At 34.4% G+C, this 26,357-nt stretch overlaps 2 protein-coding genes across 2 annotated transcripts in view; one reads left to right on the forward strand and one right to left on the reverse strand.

Annotated features, from left to right (window-relative positions):
* Positions 1 to 12,464: 12,464 nt before the first annotated feature.
* LOC110864128 lies at positions 12,465 to 14,064 on the forward strand. The gene is made up of 4 exons (XM_022113214.2): positions 12,465 to 12,893; positions 12,991 to 13,440; positions 13,550 to 13,853; positions 13,928 to 14,064. Exons 1-4 carry the CDS (start codon positions 12,498 to 12,500, stop codon positions 14,062 to 14,064), a joined length of 1,287 nt encoding a protein of 428 aa, XP_021968906.1. The 5' UTR covers positions 12,465 to 12,497.
* A 4,785-nt stretch (positions 14,065 to 18,849) lies between these two features.
* Positions 18,850 to 26,357, reverse strand: part of LOC110865777 — a 31,517-nt gene continuing 24,009 nt past the window's right edge. Inside the window, exon 6 of the transcript XR_004860835.1 lies at positions 18,850 to 19,135. The gene's annotated coding sequence lies outside the window, so the exon portion shown is untranslated. The remainder of the gene's footprint in view (positions 19,136 to 26,357) is intronic.

Consider the following 26,357-nt stretch of genomic DNA (forward strand, 5'->3'; position numbering starts at 1 on the left):
GAGCCCACCGCCGCGCCGCCGCCGTTGCTGTAATTCGTTAGTCGTTGCCGCCAGTGGCGCCGCAACTGCTGAAAAGATGAGGAGGTCATTGGTGATGGCCGATTCTCCTTCATATCCGTCATCATTCTCTCTCTCTCTCAGATCTAATATGTGTGTTGGACGGAAAAGCTTCACTGATGTAGGTGGAGAACAAGGTGGGCAAAGGGGTTTTGTGGTCGTTTGCTCGGACAGAGGGGACGGGTGTGAAACAGGGTAAGGAAAGGGGTGTGCCGATCGGTCTGAGGTGTGGTGGGTAAAGTCAGAGAGAATGAACGGTGAGGCTATGTTGGTGTGTGGGTGCAACAGTGGTGTGTGGCATCGGTCGGTTGAAGGGCAGTGGTGGGGGTTGAGGTGGTGATGGTGGTTGTGGTGGTGGTGGTGAAGGTGAAAGTGGTATTAGAGGGGTGGGAATGGATATGCAGGGGAAGAAAGTAGTGGGTCCTACATAAAAATAAATCTATTAAATAGTTTAAGTTATTTTGTTTTTTAGTAAGGGTATTTTTGTCATTTCACATCATTTTAACAGAGAAAAGTAACTCAAGTTAGACCCAGGGACTATCCGGGAACAAAAAATGAAAACTTGGGGACTATTCAGGTAGTTTTAGAAAGTTGGGGACTATAGGTGAAAAAATGCGAAACCACAGGGACTATCCGGGCATTTTTCTCAATCTAGAATATATTATGAGCTTTTCTTTTTGTCCCATATAACATGGTGTGGTGGTAAGGTATCTTCCTTCTATCCATGAAGTGGAAACACTTATAATGTATACGTTAGTATAGGTTCACAATGAATGCATTCCTTTGTACCATTTTTATCTTAAAATCAAACATTTTAGAAAAACGGTATATTAAAATGTGGCTTGTGTACTGTATTCTAGTGAACTGAATAAGGATTATTGAAGATCGATTTTATTAAGAGAATAGTAAGCGAAGAAATTACAGAATATGAGGTGAGGAAGAAGCCATAAACAGATCTATCAAATTTCTCATACCCCACACATTCTCTACATGATCTTATTATATAACTAAAAGATGCCATATTTAGCATGGCTTTTCATGTATTGGGTCCATCTCATCTCAACTGATCCATTCACCACATTACCTCCCCCTCTTAACTTTCACCTTGTCCTCAAGGTGCAGGTTTGGAAATGCTTTAAGTATCTGACTTTTGTCCCACTTGCGGTGTGTGCATATAACGTATATATGTGCAGGCGCCGGGGGGATTTAAATTGCACTAATTTTAACATTATTTTACTAATTTCGTGAAAAGAACATTACAAGCGACGGATGGTTTATCATGCATCTGTAAGATTAAATATATTTATTTTATATTTAATCTGGTAGCCATTATAATCATTTACATTATATGGATCAAAATATATAACAATCCTATTAAATAATTAGTTGGTAATTGTTGATGGGCCCAATTACCCTTATTAACTAATTAGGATTTCCTCCTGGGTGCTTATATAAGGAGAATTATATGGAGGTTAAAGGGTTACTCAGTTATACAATCAGACACCCTATTAGCCATAACATCATAATGTTCGACCTCCCTCTCCTACAACCGATACCCTTTTCGGTTTTCTTAGCCACCATCATTAGATTGCACCCTAAGGAGGAACCAGACCAAACTGACAACTATGTCAAACACTATTGCTGCATCTACATCTGGATTCTCTGCTGGCCTGTGCTGATGCAATCAAAGGTATGTTCATGTTTTCCTTCATGTATAAACAGAACTGAACCAACATGTGGTATCGGAGCATATGTTGATTAGTCAGTTCTGTTTTCGTATCCATAATTCTGGGATTGAAACTTGGAAAATGGATTTTTTGTAACTTTAAAACGGTGACAGCCGGTTTCGAGTCATGAAGATCGACTCGAGATCTCTGTTTTTTAAGGAAAAAGGATTAATTATATGTTCACTCGATTTCAACTGGGTTATGTTTTGACCGAAATCTGTTTAAGAAAAAAAAACTATTAAAATTCAGGTTTCGGGTTCCAGAATTTATGTTTTATGTTTTTTTAGGGTTCATCATGTTCTTAGGAAAATTCGAAAATTCTATTATGTTTTGGAATGTTTTAGGATTAATGAGTGTTTTTTCCATGCTTGATCCAATTTTATTTTTTAAGTTTATTCGAAAACTGTTATTAGATAAACAGTTATAATTTTCGAAATATGCTGATAAAATTAGATCATCTTAAAACAGGAAATAATATCTCATAATCCCTTAGAATTCGAATTTTCAGTTATGCTTTCACATTCACAGCTGTTAACAGGAAGCTTCGAGATCATCAGATTACGACTCGAGACCAACAGATCTCGACTCGAGACCATAAGGTCTCGACTCGAAATCATAAGGGCACAAAGGTCTCGACTCGAGAACATAACGTCATAACTCGAGACAAAGGTCTAGACTCGAGACCATAACGTCATAACTCGAGACCATAAGGTTGCGACTCGAGACCGTGGTTGCGACTCGAGACCTCATCATGACTCGAGATCTCATAAGATATAGTAGTCGAGACCATGGTTCCGACTCGTGACAACAAGGTTGCGACTCGAGACCTCATAACTGACTCGAGATCTCATAACTCAGTCGAAACCTGACTCGAAACCTAATTATTTTAGGCTGTTTAATGTGAACTAAGATTTAGCTCGGGGCTCCGCCCCGAACCCCGTGCGGGGCACGCTGTCCCCCTGCACCCCCCAGCAAACTCACCGCGGAGTTCGATCCGCGCTAACGGGTGATTTGCTATTAAATGATTGGTTTTTGTAATTACTTAGTTAATTAATGAGGATCAAATAATGTTTTACAAAACCAAAATGGCTTAACTTGAATGAGTTTTTGATATATCATTTCTGGCCAAAGCTGACTTGATACATCTACTTATCGTTCAAGTATTACGAAAGCTATGTTAAGTATGCATCATAAGCATGAATGTTTTAATATCTGGCCAAAGCTGATTTAATTCATTCATAGATGGCATACTTAACAAGAGCATAACTAAAGTGATTGTCTCAATTTCTGGCCAAAGCTGATTTGTTACAACCACTTTGCACATATGCTTAAATGATTACACTTCTGGCCAAAGCTGTTTTGTCTTCGTTTAAGTAGAACTTTAAGTAGTCTATTATTTTGATGTTAGTAATAGACATATCACAACCTCTTCACATAATGATCCTTATATTAATGATCCTCAATTAATTTTTGTGATCATTTTGTCTGCCTTATACTTAGTACCCATATTTTTTTTTCTCACTATAATTTTCTTCTATAAAGCAATATCTCATCCACTCTAATTCCTAAGCCTAAAATGTTTTGCTTTATTTAAAGTTTCTATAAGAATTAGCTCTTAAATTAAATCCTTGATTATCTCTTAAGACACGATAACCTTATTGCTCTCTTCTGATAAGGCACTACAGAAGAAAAGTAGAGCATGATGATTAGGATAAATCGAACATGATGTCTCTTATGATAATCAAGAACTCTCTAACATAATTGCTATCACTAAAGTTATTCCAGATTAAGTTTTTCCTAAGACTAATCTATAATTGTGGAATAATCACTAGAACTCCTAAGGTGCATGTCTTCATTTAAAATTATAAATTATAAGGTTAAGTGGTATATGTGAATATATTATAATGTACAATACCATGACCCATAAAGTTAAGGGCTTACGCATGGAAATAAGTACATTTTCCAGTACATTACATACTAAGTTTTCATTTGTACAATTTGATGCATTATAAATCAGCTATAACACTCAAAAGTACCAAAGTATAACGAGTGTGTTGATAAGCAACATATGTACATATAAATAAATGTTTGAAACTGGAAAATAAGATGTTTCACCTTACAACCACTAAAACCTTAAGAGAGGATTGTTCTAAGGTCCATAGACAAATTACAAGTGCTAATCCTAACGTTAAGGTTCTTCAAGGGAAAATCACACTGCATAATTATGTCATTAGACTAGGCATAAGCAACGAGACTATCCATTATTCTAAAGAACAGTTGGATAAATTAGTTAGATAGTAACTTACTAATGATATTTAAGTCTGATAATTCTTTAATATTCCAATTAACACATGATTAGTTGACTCTAGTTCCATACGTTTCTTACCAGAATTCGACAAATAACTAACATGAGAGTTAGTGACAAAACTAATTGTTAACGCTATAAGAACCATAATAAGCAGTCTTCTAACAACGCTTTTCGATACTTTATATATTCTGAAGATTAATTAGAATATAGTATCATAATTAAGCAATGTTATGAAGGTTGTGAGGTTTGCATGGTCATCATAAAGTCATACTTATCTTAAACTCTCCTCTTATTTGTTCTAAATATCTGGATAGAAACATTACTAACATGATACTAGATGATACCTTACTTTTTCACAACTTTTGTCATCATGCTAATGAGAATTTGACAAAAGGTAAATGAGACTTATAAATTTCATCCATTCGAACCAAAATTCATGAGAAATCATGACATAGTTAATGAGGATGATTTTTTCATCTAATCTCATTTTAAGTGATTTTAAATCATGACGTTAAAGCCCTAAAATATGACTTGGCTTAAAGAATAAGCATGGGTCCATCATAAGTCATTCATTGACATTCGTGGAACTTATTCCAAATGGAATATTCAGACATAATTCATTTATCATTTAACAGACTATCAACTTGTATATAAATTTTGTCACATATGGCCCACGGTCTTAGAAGAAATTTATTCATACATATACTTTATAAGATTTCTATTAAATATGTCCCTAAGTTTCTTATGACATCTGGACGTTAAAGAAATCAAATAAAGTCTAACATATATGTGATAGGTTCCCACATCACTTAGCTCATTGAAACTTCTCTTGTAGCATTCTAGAGATATTAAAGATCAGTGGGAGCATTAAGTGTCTTAATAATAACTTGCAATAGTTGCAAGAGGTGGGGGAATGAAAATTTTAAATTTACACCTCTTGTACAAGACATCGCTCCATCATGACACTGTTCTATCATCACCTGTCTCCTTAAAATCTAATGCTACTCTTACAAAAGTTTCATTGTTGCTTAATTGTGGGCACACTTAGATTTCTTACCTAAACTAACATAATCCTCAACAAGAGAAATCACAACGACTAACGTCATTAACTTGTTTCTCTATTAGAATTTGTTGGTCGTTACATATTGACCCTACGCATGCTGAGTTCCTAAAGATCTCTAAGCTCGGTGGGAGCAGTCAAAGTCCTTATCATGATTTGCAAGGAATACAAGAGGCGGAGGGAAGAGTGTCATTAAATTTCACTCCGAATTTAACTCCGATTACACCTCTTGTACACCATACTGCACCAACCCTTACAAACTTAGAATGAAACTGATAGCAACCTAACCAAGAACTAATCCATAAAACTAAAACTTCTAATGAACCCAATAATCAACTCAGGAGGTCATCTAGGTTTAAAAGCCTACTAACTTTGATGATTACATAACCTCCCTAATTGAAGTTGAAATGGATTTTGGAAAAGTTTACTGATCTTATCTCTTCAAATTAAGCCATTAGTGTCAATCAATCCTCTGAATGAAATAAAACTGTTTTCTAGTAAAACTGATTTTATGTGTTCTTATAACGTTTGGGATTTGATTGAATTACCTAAGAGTGTTCATAACTAAATCAAATCCTAATATAAGCGTTAAGACACAAAGAGGCATGATTGGTTGTCAAAGGTTGTACTCAGGAAGAGATAAATTATTAAAGAATCTTTGTTACATATCTAACAAAAGTTTTCTTTGAGGATCATCACTGTTCTAGTAGCTTATAATAGTTTTAAGCTACATTAGATGAACATTAAAACGATTTTCCCTAACAAATGGCTGACACATTTACATGTTCATTAGATAACAACCTAAAGTTTCAAACTGAAGGTTAAAGAACACTTTATTTGTAAGCCAATAATATCCATGTATGGGTTAATGCAAACATCATAATGTGATGAAAAGCTAACGTAATTATTTTCATCAAGAATCAAGTGGATTAATGTACCTACCTCAAGATGAGTGGGAGCAACTAAAATAAACTTGCCTATATAGATGACATTTGACAAGCATATGTTACATAAGTCAAAGCATTGTTAACACAAACTTTGATATAATAGATCTCAGAGATGTCTCTTATGTAATAGATATCATAACGTACCGAGATAGACCCAATGGGACAATAGTTTCGTTCTATAAGTTTAACGTTAAATTGGTCCTTACATATGTAACAAAATACTGCTCTCCTTTAGAGGATAATAGGATAAATGAGATTATTTCCTTATGCTTCATTAATTAGAAGTCTTATGTAAGTTTAAGTCTATACTCGTTTAGATATTACTCACATTGCAACACACTAGATATGTCTAGATTAATGCGTAGCATCTAATGGAGTATTACAATATCTTTAAAAGAAACGAGAGACTACAATTTAAAGAAGAAGTGAGAATTAAAAACGGTTTATTACTCTAACTTTGTGATATTCAAAGATTATAAAATGTAATTTCGGGTATATCTTTATGTCAGCAAACAAAACCTATTTCATGGAGGAGTCATAATGCACTGATATTAACAACCTAAGTTATAACGACATAATATAGTCACTAAATCTTGTTGGAAATTTATCAGTGGACTCATAAGTTTATTAACTCCATATAATTAATGTTTTGAAGAATTAGTGTGATAAAGTCAGCTACCATAACTCCTTGAACAGTAACAGTTCAAGAGGTGCTGCATTAAGTTTCGATACGCAATTAATTATTCGTTTATGAACGAATTGAGGAAACTAAGTTTTGTATCGAATACATTCATGATATGCTTAAGGATCCTATAACTGAAGGGCTATTACCCATAAGTCTTATTAAGAGAGCTCATAGACGGGTATTAATTAATAGTCGTGCGCAATTGCATATCGTACTATGAATGACTAAGTATTAGTTAATTTTCCTCATCGGTTTGATTTTGTATGTCTCTAAGAATATGTCAAGCTAGCATAATGGCATATAGACAAATATAGTTACAAATCAAACAAAGGGCTTACGCGTATTTTGATCATAACGATTAGGTTTTAAATTAAGGCTATAGTATGATTAATGGGGGTCCTGAGTCGCATAATGATTCAACGTCTGTATTTTTCTGCTATAGTACTTGTTTAAGGCTAAAATGAGTGTTAACTCCTGATCAGGCTTATCTAACACTCATAGTAAATGATTACTCGGCTAAGTGGGAGAATGTAAGATTAAATATATTTATTTTATATTTAATCTGGTAGCCATTATAATCATTTACATTATATGGATCAAAATATATAACAATCCTATTAAATAATTAGTTGGTAATTGTTGATGGGCCCAATTACCCTTATTAACTAATTAGGGTTTCCTCCTGGGTGCTTATATAAGGAGAATTATATGGAGGTTAAAGGGTTACTCAGTTACACAATCAGACACCCTATTAGCCATAACATCATAATGTTCGACCTCCCTCTCCTACAGCCGATACCCTTTTCGGTTTTCTTAGCCACCATCATTAGATTGCACCCTAAGGAGGAACCAGACCAAACTGACAACTATGTCAAACACTATTGCTGCATCTACATCTGGATTCTCTGCTGGCCTGTGCTGATGCAATCAAAGGTATGTTCATGTTTTCCTTCATGTATAAACAGAACTGAACCAACAGCATCATGTGGTGGAACTGATAGCCGGAAGATTGGGGGTACATGCACTATTCAACCTTTGCTCCGATTGCTGAGTGTTATGTGCCTTATGTCCAAGGCTTGATGCAAAACTACTATCGAGCCCGGGGTCTCACTAAAAGCACTCTCTATTCCTACGCATGGTTGCAAAAGTCGCTAGGCGCTCCCTAGTCGGATTCGGGAGTACTCGGGAAGTACTCGGCTTAGGCGGAGATTACTCCGGGAGTAATTGGCGTGGGAGACCAGTACTCGTGCCTCGGCAGCCTACCTTTTGCTTTTGGTGGGATTTACTGAGTATGATGACGACGATTTTTGTCCTCCCTGGTGGCTTCTTCCAGATGTAACCCATCTCATTGCACTAGATATTGTTCAATGACTTGGTTAGCTTGATGAAGCATGCGGAAATCCAAAATAGTCACTGGTTGTAAAATAAGGGTGGCATTGGAATCAACTTAATGAAGGGGAGTGATTTGTTGATCCGGTATGCCCACGCATTTATTAAGTAATGAATCGTGAAAAGTGTTATGAATCCGGTGGCCGGTAAATCCAGCTTAAAGGCCACCGGTCCAGCTTTAGAAAGTATCAGGTAAGGCCCAAACTATCTTCTGCCCAGCTTGGAGTGACGTTGCAGCCGAAGAGAGTGTTGGCGATAGGGTTGCAGACGAACATAAACCCAATCGCCAACCTGCAATTGAACATCCTAGTGTTTGTGATTCGCATACTCTTTCATCTTGGTTTGTTCTTTAATAAAGTTACTTTTAAGCAAGGATAGCACCTCATCACGCTCCAATAATTGAGCTTCGGTCAACACATTACCAGTTGCATCTATAATATAACAGGTAACAGTAGGTGGATAACGGCTATAAAGCATTTCGAAAGGAGTCACCTTGGCACAGGTTTGATACCATGTATTGTACCAAAATTCTGCCCATGGTAAGAAACAGACTCATTCATTAGGGCATATGATAACATAACAACGTAGATACATTCGAGGCATTGTTGAGGTCTTCTGTTTGGCCGTTCGATTGAGGATGGTAGGTGGTAGAAAAGGATATACAAGTACCTTGCAAATAATGGAGTTCCTTCCTAAATGCGGACATTAAACGAGATATCCAAGACATGAAAGATGGGAACGCGGTGCATCTATGTGTGTTCAGGTACATAAATGCTAGCATTGGACACCACTAGCATGCCAAAGTTTATCTGAAATCTTGCAAAATTAGAGATGAGCGAATGTCAATTGGAATGGAGGTATACTCTCACATGTAACGTAACATGTTGCACTATTTATTTTACATGGTACTGAATTCTTTTGTTTCACACGTCTCAAATTATTAATATTTAAATATCACTGAAGATGGTCTACATGAGTTGAGTGCTCTACTATATTTTAAAACAATTTGTGAGCTGTTGTTTTCTTAAATGTTTAAATTGAAGATATCTCTTCATGCTCACTTTCTATTAGTGTTTCTAGAGGTGCACAAAAAAAAAAAAAAAAAAAAAAAAAAAACTGGGCTGAGAACCGTACACAATTTTGAAATTTGTTTGGACCTGAACCGAACTGTAGGGTTGCAACCCTATATCTTGAAACCGGTTTGAACCCCGTCAAACTTGATCCTTTACCCATTATAAACAGTGTGATACAGGGGTTTCTAATTAACCCAACTTTGTTGTCACATATTCTTGAGTTTACAAATCATCTATCTGCTCAAGGGAAACTATTTGGCAGCAAATTTGACTGGTCAGATATATTCGTAACTTATTTCTTTCTTTTTCTTCTTCATTTTCATAAAAAGCTTTTGTAGCATGAATCATGATTCTTGGTAATCTTGACTAACTGCTGATGGCTTTTATAAACACACTAGTTTATAAACCCGTGTATTACACGAATTAAATATAAAAAAACTTAGATTGAATAATATTTTAATTTATAAGTGTTACAAACCCGTGTATTATACACGTAAAATAAAAATTCTTTTGTAAATCATACTTCTATATAATCCTGATTACATTGTTAAAAAATGTAATAATAGTATAATCTAATTATTGCGTGTTTCCGATTAGTATTAATATCTAATTATTGTCTTTTTTATTTTACGATAATATTTAATAAAATACATTGTATTTATCTATAAAATTAATTAAATAGTGCATCCTAATATGGTTATTAACATATTTAAATTAAATTTATTATATTAGTAAGGATAAGGATTAAAAAAATATTTTTAAATAAAATGTAAGTCTAAATTGTAAAGTTGAAGGAGAGAATAACCCGTCACAATAATTGGAATCTTATATTAAAGTTAAATAAGATTTGATTTTATTAAAATTTAAATTAGAGTGACATGTGACATTTAGGGGACTTTTTTATTAGTAGATTTGTTACTTTATCATCTTTATTAATAATTAATATTTTAAATCATTTAGTTTTAAAAATATATGTGGTTAATCTTAATGAGGTGTTATATTATCAAATAAAGTAAATATAACAATGCATAAATAATTAAATCAGGGATATTAATAATAATAAAAATAATAATAATTTTGTTATAGATAATAAACCTACGATTAAAAGGCTTTTGATTTTAAAAGATATTCATCTTAAATACAGACATATTAAAAAATATAATGACCATTTTATCTTATGTCATAGAGGTGATGATAATCTTGATCTTTAATATGTAAAATCGGTATACTCAAGAGATAAAGTAATTCTTATATTTTTATCTATATATTATATAGTATAATTTAGTAACTTAAGCATCATGGTATATCAGTTTCTTTTGAGTGAGATGATGCATAAAAAAATATTTACTAAGGTGGAGAATGATCTTTATATTAATTTAGTTATTATTATTATTATTATTATTATTATTATTATTATTATTATTATTTATTATGGTTGATATTTGGTTATTGTTATTATTTATTATGATTGATGTAGTATAATAAATTGACACATAATTAAATAGTGCATCCTAATATGGTTATTAACATATTTAAATTAAATTTATTATATTAGTAAGGATAAGGATTAAAAAATATTTTTAAATAAAATGTAAGTCTAAATTGTAAAGTTGAAGGAGAGAATAACCCGTCACAATAATTGGAATCTTATATTAAAGTTAAATAAGATTTGATTTTATTAAAATTTAAATTAGAGTGACATGTGACATTTAGGGGACTTTTTTATTAGTAGATTTGTTACTTTATCATCTTTATTAATAATTAACATTTTAAATCATTTAGTTTTAAAAATATATGTGGTTAATCTTAATTAGATATAATATTATCAAATAAAGTAAATATAACAATGCATAAATAATTAAATCAGGGATATTAATAATAATAAAAATAATAATAGTTTTGTTATAGATAATAAACCTACGATTAAAAGGCTTTTGATTTTAAAAGATATTCATCTTAAATACAGACATATTAAAAAATATAATGACCCTTTTATCTTATGTCATAGAGGTGATAATAATCTTGATCTTTAATATGTAAAATCGGTATACTCAAGAGATAAAGTAATTCTTATATTTTTATCTATATATTATATAGTATAATTTAGTAACTTAAGCATTATGGTAAATCTATTTCTTTTGAGATGTAGTATAATAAATTGACACATGGCATTTTGATAAAATGCTTTATTATAAGAAAATGTCATGTAGCATTAAGGGGACTTCTTATTAGTATTGGATTTTTGTATATCATGATACATGTCACCAAGGTTTTAGTTATACAAGGTTTGTAATTGTTTCAAATAATACGAGAATTTATTTTATTAAATAGATATTTATAATATTTTGTTTCTTTTAGGTATAATGTTATCGATTGAAGTGATTTGATGAAAGCCGGGGAAATTTCATTTGGTGATATTTTTGTTTTTAAATGGTCAAGTAACGAAGGAAAGCTACTGGTTGCAAAAGCTCCAAAATTTGTAGTATCGGATTAAATTAGTCTTAAGCTACTTGATGTTTCCATTTGTCAATAAGTTTATGAGTCTGTTTATAGCCTTTGTAGTATCGAATTAAAATTGTCTTAAGCTACTTGATTTTTCCATTTGTCAATAAGTTTATAAGTCTCTTTATAGCCAATGTATTAATATTTCAATTTGTTTGTGGGATTTTAATTATGCATTAATTATTTATTTATCCATTTGTTTTATTTATATCAATACTTCGTTGGTCTTTTATTTACTTTATGAACCTAAGAGTTCCATAATAATTTTCTTTGGAGAATTTAATTATGATCATCATAAGCGTATAATATTCTTTGTCAATACCTTGAAATCATATTAGTTACTCCAATCCGTGAAGTTCGCGGGTATTAGCACTAGTATATCATATATTTATTTATGAATGCTATTATTAAATTAATTAAGGAGAGATTGTCATATGACATTAATTGGAGTCTTAGATAATATATGAACTCGTGTAATTGATGAAAGCGTTTAGATGCAAACATCTAACCTAAGGTTCATGTTCATCTAAAATTCTTCGATAAAGGATAAGTGATTTGATCTTTATAGAATGTATGAAATATGCAAACAACATTTATTTTTATGCAATATTGGCCGCTAAAGTGCAAAGAGCAAGAAAGTTGAGGGTTGTTGAGAAAAACATTGTTGTCCTCCTCCTCCTCCTTATTTAGGAAAGAGTTAGTTTGAAATGTTACGTTAGCATCATTTGGCACCCGAATTAATTAAGGCCATGGACGCGGAGAGAGTGTCTCTTGTGCGAAAAGATTTTTGTCGATCGAAATCAAGCGTTCACGACGAATTACATAGCTTCAGGTCATGGCTGCGGTGGATGTGCGTTGATCAATCCACATGGCCGACGTTTTGCCTCTCATGGTTGGTCTTCATCATCTTCACCTTCCTTATCCCTGGTCTCTCCCATTTCTTCCTGGCGTGTAGCAATTGCGATAATCGACATGCGAGGCCTTATGATAGCCATGTGCAGCTCTCTCTCAGCAGCATTGCTGCGCTTTCCTTTGTTTGCCTCTCCCAGTTTGTTAGGACTTATGGACTTCGTAGGTTTTTGTTCTTTGATAAGCTTTGTGATGAAAGTGAGACCGTTCGCAGGGGTTATACCCAACAATTCCATGTGCGTTCTCCTCCTTTCGATTACACACATATATATATATGTATATCTTTTTGACGGTTCTGATGTATGTATGTATGTCTGTAAATAATAAATACAGAGCTCGCTTACAATACTCTTCATATTTGTTGCACCATGTTTTACTGCTGAGGCTGCATATAAGATCTGGTGGTACACTTCGGGTGCCACCGCCATTCCATTCTTGATCAATGCTATGGTGAGCGATGCTGTAGCCTGCACCTTGGAGCTTGCATCCTGGCTCTATAGAACCGTAGTCTTCTTCCTGGTTTGTATCCTCTTCCACCTTATCTGTCATCTACAAATCCTTCGTCTCCAAGATTTCGCTCAGGTCTTCCATGTGGACTCCGATGTAGAGTCTGTGTTGAATGAACACCTCAGAATCAGGAGACATCTACGCATTATAAGCCACAGGTACCGCATTTTTATACTCTGGGCCCTCATCCTTATCACTATCAGTCAATTCACATCACTCCTTGACACCACGCGGCCCAAAGCAGATCTCAGCATTTTCAAAACCGGTGAAGTTGCAGTAAGCAGCGTGCATTTGTCATAGATATTATTATTATTATTATTAATTTAGTAGCTAGGTTGATGTTTTTCTGTTTGTTTGTTTGTTTGTGTTAAATCAATCAATGTAGTTGGTTTCTGTAAGTTTGCTTGCTGGGCTAATGATACTACTGAGGAGTGCCACAAGGATCACTCATAAGGCCCAAGGGGTGACATGCCTGGCTGCTAAGTGGCATGTGTGTGCAACCATTGAGTCCTTTGATCCACCCGATGCAGCAGACACAGAAACCCCACCTGCAGTGGGAAACCAAGTTTTTCGACCTGATGCATCATCATCTGATAATGAGGCCGGTAGCGAAGATGGGTTAGACAGCATCAAACTCATACCCGCGTATGCTTATAGTACCCTCTCATTCCAGAAGAGGCAGGCCTTAGGTATGTCCAAGTTTCGCAATCAGATATTAAAACAATATTTTGACCCAAATTTTGTTTGTTGAATTTGTTGTTAGTTACATATTTTGAAAACAATCCAGCGGGGATAACGGTGTTTGGATTCATGCTGGATAGGAGTTCAGTGCACACTATAGTAATGATAGAAATGTCACTGGTGTTGTGGTTGCTTGGAAAGACTGTTGGTATCTCTTAAAGTCAGCCAGCCAGCCAGCCTGCCTGCATCATGTATGTATTATTTGCCTTTTTGTTGTTTACATTTTCATTTGACTAATGTGTCATTTCTTCATTCCTTGTTATATCCTTAGATACAATGATATTAATTTGATTACTCTTAATTATTAATCATTGGATAGACTTGAGGTTTGTGTTTATAGGCTAGCTTCAACAATTTAAAATACAACGATAAAAAAATGATGTTTGTCCTCTTAAAAATAAGCACAACTTAAATCATAAAAACATGGAAAAAGCATAGTAGGGTTGGTTAAAGAGCATCACCGTATGATGTAATATACTCCTGGTAAATAAAGAAACCTGGTAGAGGAAGCATTTAACTTTTTATATTAAATATGATCGGATGGTTCTACTGGTGGCAGTGAGAGAGCCACCTTGGTTGGAGGGTGGGCCGGTGCCCACCGTAGAATCCCAAGTTTTGGTGTACGTATTATTTTTTAGAGAAGTGACGTCTTGAGCAACTTATTTCCGGGAGCAATATCAAATTATTAATATGCCATCTAACTTCTTTCATGTTTCACATAAAAACCTTGATTTCATTATATCATAAGTTAATTGGGCTGGCCCATTAGTTTTGTTTTAAATACACAAATCTAAAAAACTATTATAATAAAATACATGGTTTAGTAAAATAGATGGGTGCCTAATTGATTATCATTTAATAGTTTTTCACTTTTTTTTAATAAAATAGATGGGTGTCTAATTGATAATCGTTTAATAGTTTTCACTTTTTTTTTTTTGTTTTAGTTTGTTACAAAAATACACATCTTGAAAAACAATCATATTTATTAATAATGTACACAGTCTAAATAATATAATGATTTTTTTCTATTATACTTGTATAACAGTATTAAACTATTATTTTTATGCATCTTTTATATTTTACTAGGTTAGAACCCCGTGTATTACACGGGTTGATTAAATATATTTTTGTATAATAAAAAAATTACATCTTTAATTACCCGTGTATAACATGAGTTGAATAAGCATGTGTAGTATACGACTTGAATAAATATAATGTAATCGGTTAACACACACAGTCGTCAAAATACGTTTTTGGTAAAAAGAACTTTGATATACTATTTACATATTAGGACATTTTACTTTGTTTTTTTATTTTTCTATTATTAGGTTATAAACTTGTGTATTACAAAAATTATAACATTTTACTTTGTTGTTTTTTAATTTATTAACAGGCTAAAAACGTCTGTGTTACATGTGGTCAGATCAATAAAATATTAAATAGTTATTATTATTAAGTGTAAAAAATAAAAAATAAAAAGCCTCAGGCCCTCAGCCACCGCCATTAGAGACTTTTGAGTATGAATTGAATCTATTGACAGTTAAAAGAAACACAAATTTTGTACCAAATATACATTTAGTCCATTAAATCCACTTATTTCTTCTTTCCCCATTCATGACCCATTGCTTTGTACCTAAATATTAGTTTTTATTCTTCCCTATTTAATACATGTAATCTCAATCAAGTAATCAAAACTAAAGAGGAAAACAATTACAAAAAATGATATGCACTTTTCAATTTGAAATCACATACAGAACTAACGTGAGGCTATCAACATGCAAATATGGCTTGTTTGGCATTTAGTCAGCAAAACGCGGGCTGGATCTCTCCTCCGAGTGGATGTTGATAGCTCGGAATGAAAAGGGGCTTGCTCCATGTGAATGACCCCATAAATTTAAGAGATCCCCCATTCATGACCCATTGCTTTGTACCTAAATATTAGTTTTTATTCTTCCCTATTTAATACATGTAATCTCAATCAAGTAATCAAAACTAAAGAGGAAAACAATTACAAAAAATGATATGCACTTTTCAATTTGAAATCACATACAGAACTAACGTGAGGATATCAACATGCAAATATGGCTTGTTTGACATTTAGTCAGCAAAACGCGGGCTGGATCTCTCCTCCGAGTGGATGTTGATAGCTCGGAATGAAAAGGGGCTTGCTCCATGTGAATGACCCCATAAATTTAAGAGATCCAATTGTGTTTGGACTACGTCTCCGGTGAAAACAGAGGCAATTTTGCTTGGGTTTCAGGCAGTTTTGCTTTTGCACCACATCTCTGTTCCATTTTGCGAGACAGTTGATGTCGGTCATCAAACGATAGTGGGACCCTCACAAGTTAGACGTGTGAGGGAAATAAACTGAGATAATTAACTTGGTTAGTCATAAAGGATTAAACCAGCAACAAAAATAAACTTAAAGAATGTTTTTAGAAAGTTTTAAACATTAAGGCTGGAACCTGCAAGTTTGAGGAAACATAAAGGACGTTTATAAATATAGAGATATAGTTATAGATAAACGTCGACTTAAAATATGGGATAACTTGATAGATTATTTTAAAAATTGTATTTTTAAGATAAAAATAAACATAGATATATGGCGGGAAACTAAAAAATAGATGTCTCTCGTATCGACACGTATCCATTAATTAGTTTCTTTTATTATATGTATATGGATAGATTCTATCCAATTTTCCGAAAAATAAATGAGGCATATTTTTATTTTCATGGCAGTTAGATGTAACCATACTCATTATTTTCTGTTTTGGATAAGATAAGTCTACAACAAAAGTCAGTTATGATTTATGAATAATCTTTGAAAGAAAAATCAAATATTTACGGCTTGTTTCAAATCTATACATATAATAAAAGATAAGATAAAAATAAACATACATATATGGCGGGAAATTAAAAAATAGATGTCTCTCATATCGACACATGTCCATTAATTGGTTTCTTTTATTATATATAGAAGATTATTAGACCCGTGTACTACACGGGTTTAAGAATATAACTTTATAAATTATTTAAATTTATATTCTCTTCAAAAATTTACATAAGTGAATTTTATACCATAGATGACGCAATAATTGGTCATGTGTAAAAACCGATTATTTAACAAACACACCAACTTTACTTAGAAATTGTTCTATACTTTTATTTATCGTCATGACAAAACATAAAGCGAGAGAAAACTTTCTTCTTTTCAATTTAAATGGAATCCTTCTATTTTGCGGTATTAAACGAAATCTAGGGATAAACGTTCAAGTGCAAGTATTAGTTCCGGATAATATGTGTGTCTCAATAACCTGGTCACCCAGTGATGGAACCTGTAGTCGAGTTCCATTACATAAACCATTCTTTCGATCAATATTTCTTGATAACGTCACTGGAACACTGAACTTTGGTAATTATCAATGGTTTGGCAAGCCTAAAAATATAACTCCATTTAGGACATCTGGTGAGTATAGACTTGCTTCAAAATTATTATGAAAATATTCTATCCTTAAACCCGTTTATTATACGAGTCTAATAACATTAAAAGTGTTTTCAAAGTACGGAAGTAAACCGGTTTTCAAATATCGGATTAACCCATTCTTTACCATTTTTATTATTATAATATAAAATTATAATTTATTTAATAGATGTTTTAAACATATAGTAAAAGAATCATTTTAAAGAATAAGAAGATATTATCACATTGACATTATTTGAAATTGTTTATTATAAGTAGAGTTACTAATAATTAACTATATATTTTAGATAAGTCAAAAGTAAATAATCATTATCTAAGTATTTGTTAGTATTAAGTTGTTAAGGATTTTTTTATTGTTTTGTATTAATTAATTAAATTGATAATAATAGTAGTAGTAAATTGAATGAAAAAATGCCATGTGGCATTAAGTTGCTCTTGTTTTAGTATAAGAATGCCATGTGGCATTAATCATACTTTTTTATTAGTATTAGATATAGATATAGATTATTGCACATTTCTTAAAAAAACCTTGGACTCTTTTTGCAACTTTTGGCTAGTCTTTGGACAAGGCCTTTGCACCTTAAGTGCGCCTTCCGCCTTTGATAACATAGTTTTTCCAATATCTTTAAGTGGATAAGTAGACATTGGTTTTACCCGAACCGTTTTGACCCGACTTCTTTTGACCTACCATGTTTTAACCCAACCAAATTGTGGCCCTGTAAAAAAAATTGGATCCGTCATTGAGTGGTGACACAATGATACTTCAGTGGTCCGCCAATGATCCAAATTTGTCGTTTAAAAAAACTTTTGTATTAAGTTTAATATAAATTGCCCTTTATAGTTGTTGACTATTTTATGAAAGCTTTGGGTTAATTAAAATCTCGTGTATTACGCGGGTTGATCATGCATCATGTGGTTGCGTTGATAGCTGAAAGACAAAGGAGTACATGCACTAATTGGCCTTTGTCTTAATTGCTGAGTGTTATGTGCCTTATGTCCAAGGTTTGATGCAAAACTACCATCGAGCCAGGGCCTGACTGGAAGCAGCCTCTTTATTCCTACGGGGTAGAGGAAGGTTGTCTAGATCTTACTGAGTATGATGATGATGATGTATTACGCGGGTTTAATAAATGTAATGTTATATATTTAGTAGAAAAGAATTACGTCTTCAAATAATTGTGTATTGCATGGGTTAAATCAACACGAGTTGAATGGAATATAACATAATCTGTTAATACCTACAATCGTGAAGATATGTTTTTAAAAAATTGAATTTGATGAGACAGTTATCAATTATGTTAAGCTACGATATCCTAGTTAGAATTCCGAAAATGATTGCTTTCAAAATTTGGTAAGTTTGACATGTTTTTGATTTTTTTTATCGACAAACCACTTTATATCTATATATAAAGAGCCAGCAAGTTGCTGGAAAGCATTACACCCAGGGAAAAACGACAAAAAACGAATTACAAAAGACTGGAAACATTAAGATCTAGCATTTTTCCCACGACAAACTAGGAAGCTTGGAACGATGCATAATCCACAAGTAAGAATCTTTCTTAATTTGCTCCAGTATAACTTGGACCCGAATAAAATTTCCTTCAAAAACCTTTTGGTTCCTTGCAAACCATATTCTCTAAAAAGTTGCCTTCATAATTGTATTCACCAACTTCTTCCACGTTTTTGACCCCGGGGCATTCTCCAAAGCATCCGTGAGGCCTGACACCGTATCGACATTGCGACTCGAACCTATACAAATATGTTCCACCATAATTAAATTTAATTAAGCTGTTATTTATTAATTAGAATTGAATGCAGGTTTGAATATGAGATTTGGAAATTTGGAACTTCATAAATCTTGATCAGAAATGGAAAATTGACATAATTAAATTTTTATTAATTTTTAAAGAAAATGAATTTCGATCCTTTTTTTAATTTTTACATTTGAAAGTTTGACAAGATTATATATATTAAACGGAGTTAATTTATAAAAGGACGAGTACTAATTCTCATGAACTTCACAAATAATATGTTATGAAATAAAAAAAATATACTTCAATAAATTAAAAACTTTAGAATACTACTTAGCATACAACATTTAAAGTATGTTTGTAAATCTTTAATCACTAATTAAGATTAAAAGTTGTTCATAAACATAAAACATAATAAACTAGTAAAACAAAAAGAAGACTATAACGGTTTATAAAGAAAACTAGGTTAGAACCCCGTGTATTACACGGGTTGAATTAATGTAATTTTATATATTAAATAATAAAAAAAGTTATATCTTTATGAACCCCGTATATTGTACAGGTTAAATAAATGTAATTTTATATATCAAATAATAAAAAAATCTATCTTTAAAAACCATGTGTATTACACAAATTATATAAATGTAATTTTGTATACGAAATACTAAAAACGTCGCATCTTTAAAAAACCCGTGTATAATCTTGTTGAATAAATCTACCGAATAATAAAAAATTACATCCTTAAAAATCTCGTATATTACACGTGTTAAATAGATCTAAAAAGAGTTATATCTTTAAAAACCATATGTATTACACAGATTAAATAAATGTAAGTTTGTATATAAAATCTAAAAAACGTCGTATATTTAAAAAACTCGTGTATAGTCAGGTTGAAAAATCTACCAAATAATAATAAAAAAAATTATATCCTTAAAAGACCTCGTGTATTACCATCGCTACCTCTTATCCGCCCTTTGTGGTTACCATGTTATTACACAGATTAAATAAATATAATTTTGTATATCAAATACTAAAAACGTCGTATCTTTAAAAAACATGTGTATAGGCGGGTTGAAAATTCTATCAAATAATAAAAAAAAAATATATCCTTAAAAGACCTCGTGTATTACCATCGCTACCCCTTATCCAGCTTTATGGTTCGGAACATTGGAGATGCTCTAAGAAGGCTAAATATGGTGGTGTTTGTTTTTTTGGAAGAAGAGCTTCCTGGCCTCTTCTGTCTGCACCGTGCAGACGCGGGAAGAGGTTTAGTCACAGAAGAGTGTTTGTTTTTTTTTTCAAGAAGTGCTTTTAACCTCTCCCCAACCTCTTTTTGGGGAAGAGATGAGAGGTAAGCTTCTCCAAGCAAAGGTTTACCTCTTCTTGGCACCACCTCCACCTCCACCCCTGCTCCACCCCTGCTCCGCCACCACCACCACTACTCCGCCACCATCATCATCATCATCACCACCCCTGCTCTGCCACCACCACCCCTGCTCCGCCACCACCACCCCTGCTCCGCCACCATCATCATCATCATCACCACCCCTGCTCCGCCACCACCACCACTGCTCCGCCACCACCTCCGAAACCCCCACCTCCGCCTCCACCTCCGAAACCCCCACCTCCGCCGAAAGCCTAAATCGAAACACCCCAAAACGATCAGAAACGAAACCCCCACCTCCGCCTCCACCTCCGAAACCCCCACCTCCACCTCCGAAACCCCCACCTCCGCCGAGACAGATCTGTTAGAGAGAGAGTAGAGACAGATCTGTTAGAGAGAGAGTAGAGAGAGAGTGGTGGTGATGATGGCGGTGGTGATGATGACGGTGGTGAAGTGGTGGCGGTGGTGAAGTGGTGGCGGTGATGATGATGGCGGTGGTGCAGATTGTAGAGAGAGAGTAGAGAGAGATCAGTGTGTTGTGTGTGTGTGTTGGTGAAGAGGTTTTATATAAAAAAAACAAACCCTCTTCTCCTTGCAGACTGCAGACATTTGGTCCACCTCTTCTCCTACAGATGTCTGCAGATGTGGCCTGCAGCAGAAGAGATTTTCGTGCAGAAAAAACAAACAGCACCTATATGTCCTTTAGATGGAATTTTCTTTTCATGAGCGTGGTGCCCCTGATGCCTTCACTCATCTATTAATATTTTTTCCACCAAGTGAACTTTTTAGGAAAAAAATATCTTGGCCTAACTTAGTTAATCAAACAAAAAACATAAATAAACATCAACAAACAAAATCAAACATGAAATAATTAACTAAACTAAAACAACCTACAAGTTAATAGGTTACATAGTGTCGTTCTACAAATTAATAGGAGATTTGAGTGTGGTAATGAGTAGGAAAGATAAGTATTTGTTTTAAAAATATATTAAATTAACAATTTAAATTTGAGAATAATATTTTATTAAAGTATGATAAGATTTAATATTAATTTATTATTTATTTATTTAGTTAATATAAGATAAGTATAGATTTGAGAATACCTTCAATTAATGAACGTGTCTAAAAGTTGGTTTCTTTTATTATAGTAGATAGACCAGTGTTGCAAAAATCGCGATTACTCGGTGATTAATCGCCGACTAGTCGCTAGTCGGCCTCCTACTTAGTAATTTTTCACTAATCAGTCAAAAAATCGCTAGTCGGTCAAAGCAGGTCCAAGCCGCCCAAGTCACCCTAGTCGGCCCATTTGAAATCCTTACAAAACAGGCCAAAGATTACAACTTTAGCCCATTTTCCTTATCCCTTACCCTAATATGATGAAGAATTTGAGTCAGAGAAAGAGGATGAAGTAGACGAGGAGATTGAATACGAGTCGAATTGTCGAAATCATTGAACACTACGGGGATGACGATTACATTTGAGCTATTTGTTAATGCTTGAATTTTAAGTACTGAGACTTGTTATGTTATGACTTATATGTAAGTTTAGTTTGTATTTTGAACTACTTTTACCTTTTTAAGTATTATATTGATATGGATGTGTGAGTATATATATACATGTTTATAAAAATAATAAAATTTACATATAAAATTTTCGATCCGATTAATCCCGAGTAATCCCGAGTAGTCGTTAGTCCCCACCTCACCGGCCGACTAGCGACTAGCGAGTTCTCCAACCTTGAGATAGATAGATGTTAACTCAAGACATAACATTATAACTAAAAAACTAATGCACAAACCTTCGCATAAAGTTAAACATCAAATCAGAAATATATGATTAAAATAAGTTTTTCCTTGTACGAAATATCGTGAGTGACAATTCTAAGTTTTTCCTGGTATGAAATATTGTGTTTTAGCTAACTACAAAAATATTTATTACGATTTTAGTTTTTCTTTTAGAGTAAACTGCAATTTTACCTCCTGAGGTTTAGGCCAATTGACACTCTTACCCTCCCCCCCCCTCTAACGAAATAATTGCAACTTTACCCCCCAACGTTCGTTGTTATCTCGCAAGTTTACCCCCTGCCGTCAGTCAACAATTATTTCACTGTTATAGGTAGGGGTATTTTGGTAATCTTACCCTATATTTATATTTATATTTATATTTATATTTATATTTATATTTATATTTATATTTATATTTATATTTATATTTATATTTATATTTATATTTATTATTATTATTATTATTATTATTATTATTATTATTTATAAACATCATCATCTTCTTCATATTACCAGATCGATAAGCGGGCGATGGCGAAGAACAAACATAGGGTACCACCACTTGAAACGGAGATCGATAGCGAAGAACAAACAAGCTCATTGAGCCCCTTCGCTATAAACATCATCATCATCATCATCTAACAACGCCGCCACCACGGCGGCGACCAGACACCACTGCCACCGGGCACCACCACTGCCACCGCCATTCACCACCACAACCACCGGTCTGATTTAAGTTAATATGAGTTGGGTTTTTTCTCTGTTGTTAAGATTTTTGATAACTTTGATTTTTTTTGCTCACTTTGTGGTTACTGGTTTAGCGGGACCATTGCGAGTGTCTCTGGATTCAGTTGTCTGATTGGCATGATAGCTTTAGTATCCACCGTTTCTTCTATCGATACCTGTTTACTTTCTTGATTATTCTCAGTTATGTTCTTCAAACAAGTTACTACAGGAGGATCTACATCTACTGAAGAGTTCAAGAAACCCACCTCCATAATAGGACTAGCTGGAGAACTGTATACATACAAACAAATAAGTCGAATGCTAATATTAAAAGTCAACTAATGGGTAGTATATGTGTGAAAGGGGAATTATATATTACAGGAGTATCTTTTGCTCTGATTTCAGTTATTATGAGTTGGGTTTGTTCTGGGTTGTCAAGATTCTTGATAAAGTTGATCTTTTAATTTGATTTTGGTTATATTGGTGGTTTACTTATAACCAGGTGAGTGGTGGAGGCTGATGGTGGTGGAGGTGGGGGGTAATTGTGCAACATAACAGGAATGTTGGGGGGTAAAATAAAAGGGTAAAATAGTCATTTAACCGCCAAGTCAATAGATCAGTTAATAAATTTGATGCCAGGGGGTAAACTTGCAACATAACAGCGAACGTTGGGGGGTAAAATTGCAATTATTTCGTACGGGGGGGGGGGGGGGGGTAAGAGTGCCAATTGGCCTAAACCCCAGGGGTAAAATTGCAGTTTACTTTTTTTTATTTTCAGTTTATTAATAGTGTATTTTCCTAAATTGTTTTCAATTTAGAATAATAATTTTAGTTTCATAAGACCACCCGTAGTGGGCGTCCTTTTCTTCAAAATAAACCCTCAATCACGCCCAATTCCGCCCATCACCCGCCCCCTTGGCGTTTTCAGGCATGTTTGGGCCTGAATTTGCTTTTGGCGTTTTTTGAAACACGCTGAAGGGGCATTTGACTGACCAATGGGAACTTGTTGCAACGGTTATATATTCAACGACTATATTTTATTTTATTTTTTTTCTTTTTTAACCTCTCACCCATATATATATAATTAATTGCCTGGATGGTCCCTGTGGTTTCACGTTTTTTCACGTTTAGTCCCCACCTTTTGAAAATAGCAGGTATGCTTCCTATGGTTTGTCATTTTGTTACTCAGATAGTCCCTGAGTAGATGTCAGTTAGTTTGGAAATTGCATGTATGCTCCTTATGGTTTGTCATTTTGTTACTCGGATAGTCAATAGAGTAAATGTTGGGGGACTATCCGAGTAACAAAATGACAAACCATAGGGAGCATACATGCTATTTTCAAAAGATGGGGACTAAACGTGAAAAAACGTGAAACTACAGGGACCATCCGGGCAATTAACTCTCTCTCTATATATATACACACACACACTTCTACAATTTTACAAACCAAAACTCTCATACAAATACTACCATTTTATAAAAAAAATGGATTCCCCTAGTTACTCGTCCATGGTGAATTATTACTATAGAGAGTTTTTTGCGGATGACGGTGAATCCACCGATGAGGAGGTCGAGCAAGAGGCGGTTACGAGTGCTTGTCAACTAGCGGTGAGATATGTGAAGCATTGTCGCTGGCTCGAACGTGAAATTAAAACAAGAGATTATATTGAACGAGACCGACGCGCGGCACACGATCGGTTGATGAAATATTATTTTGATGAGGCGCCGACATTTTCGAACCCAGAAGTTTTAAGCGTCGTTTCCGAATGAGTAAGCATTTGTTTCTACGCATCGTCAACGACTTGGAAACCAACTACGATTATTTTAAACAAAAAGCGGATACGAAAGAGACACTTGGATTTACCGGTATTCAAAAGTGTACGTCGGCGCTACGAGTCCTTGCTTACGAAAACACGACCGACATCAACCACGAGTATTTAAAAATGGCCGAGAAAATAACGCGAGACACCTTGGAGCATTTTTGTCGCGGTACATTCCTATACTTTACTATAAACATTACAAGTACTTTTTTAGCTTATGTTTGTATACGATTTTTTTTATAAAGGTAGATTGTATTGTACGCGTTATCTTAGAACCCCCACATGGGACGACTTTCAAAAGATCTACGAGGTACATTCGGCTGAGCATGGTTTGCCTGGTATGATCGGGAGCTTGGATTGCATGCATTGGCGATGGGATAACTGCCCGACCGCATGGCGAGGTCAACACACACGGGGTGACCAAAAGGGACCTACTGTTATTCTTCAGGCAGTTGCCTCACGGGACCTTTGGGTTTGGTCGGCTTACTTTGGCATGGTCGGGTCATGCAATGATATAAATGTTTTTGAACAATCTCCGTTGTTAGAGGACTAGATTTCTGGCAGAGCTCCAAAAGCGTCTTTTTACGCAAACGGAAACTACTACCCTCATGGATATTATTTGTGCGACGAAATTTATCCTAGGTATTCGATTGTCGTGAAGACGTTTAGTGATCCTATCGATGCAAAAAGAGCACGAGAAATATTGGTAACTGGTCGGTAATATTGGTGATACTAGGTATTCGATTGTCGTGACGGGTTTATCTAGCTGCGGTGTGTGAGTGGGTTATCCACATTGAGGTTTGTCAACATGAATGGGCCAACGTCTACATGGCAACTGGTCGGTAATATTGGTAAAAATCAAATGGTCATGTCGTTTGAACACATGAATGTCATCGCTCGGTTCGACTCGCAGTGGGTTGATGCATATGACTACTACGACATTGACCATCTTTTGGATAACAAGATGAACACTGCTGACCCGGATGGTAAGTTGGCGTCCGTGTTACCAGCATCGGGTGGAATGTCCGAGTCAAGAAATGATTTGTCATTAGAAGGAAGAATACTTCAAGGCATATCGTTGGAAAATGTAATGGTGCGGTTTGGAGACCGCGGGAAGGTTAAAGCACCTGATTGTCGGGTATTGCACGCCCTATTATACGGGTCGCCGAGATTGTCGTGGCGACAGATAGTGATGATCAACACTTGGGATACAAGAGAGTCATGTACGAGGAAGATGATATCGTACGTGCGACTACTCAGCGCCATGATTCTGCAACAAAATGTGTTGCCGGCAGAATCATTATGGGTCTCTAAACCCATCGATCAGATTTGCTTCGCCTCGATGAAACGCTACTGGAAGTTTCAGGTCAAAGTCTTTGGTCACCTGTATACTGTAACGGATGACCAAGGAAATAGTTATCAGTTTTCTGATCCGAGCGCGGCGAAGGAAGCGCCAAAGATGAAGAGATGGTGAACGAAGAAGATGAAGACGAGCCCACTGGTCC

The sequence above is a fragment of the Helianthus annuus genome, chromosome 6 (assembly GCF_002127325.2).
Source record: "Helianthus annuus cultivar XRQ/B chromosome 6, HanXRQr2.0-SUNRISE, whole genome shotgun sequence".
Taxonomy (NCBI): domain Eukaryota; kingdom Viridiplantae; phylum Streptophyta; class Magnoliopsida; order Asterales; family Asteraceae; genus Helianthus; species Helianthus annuus.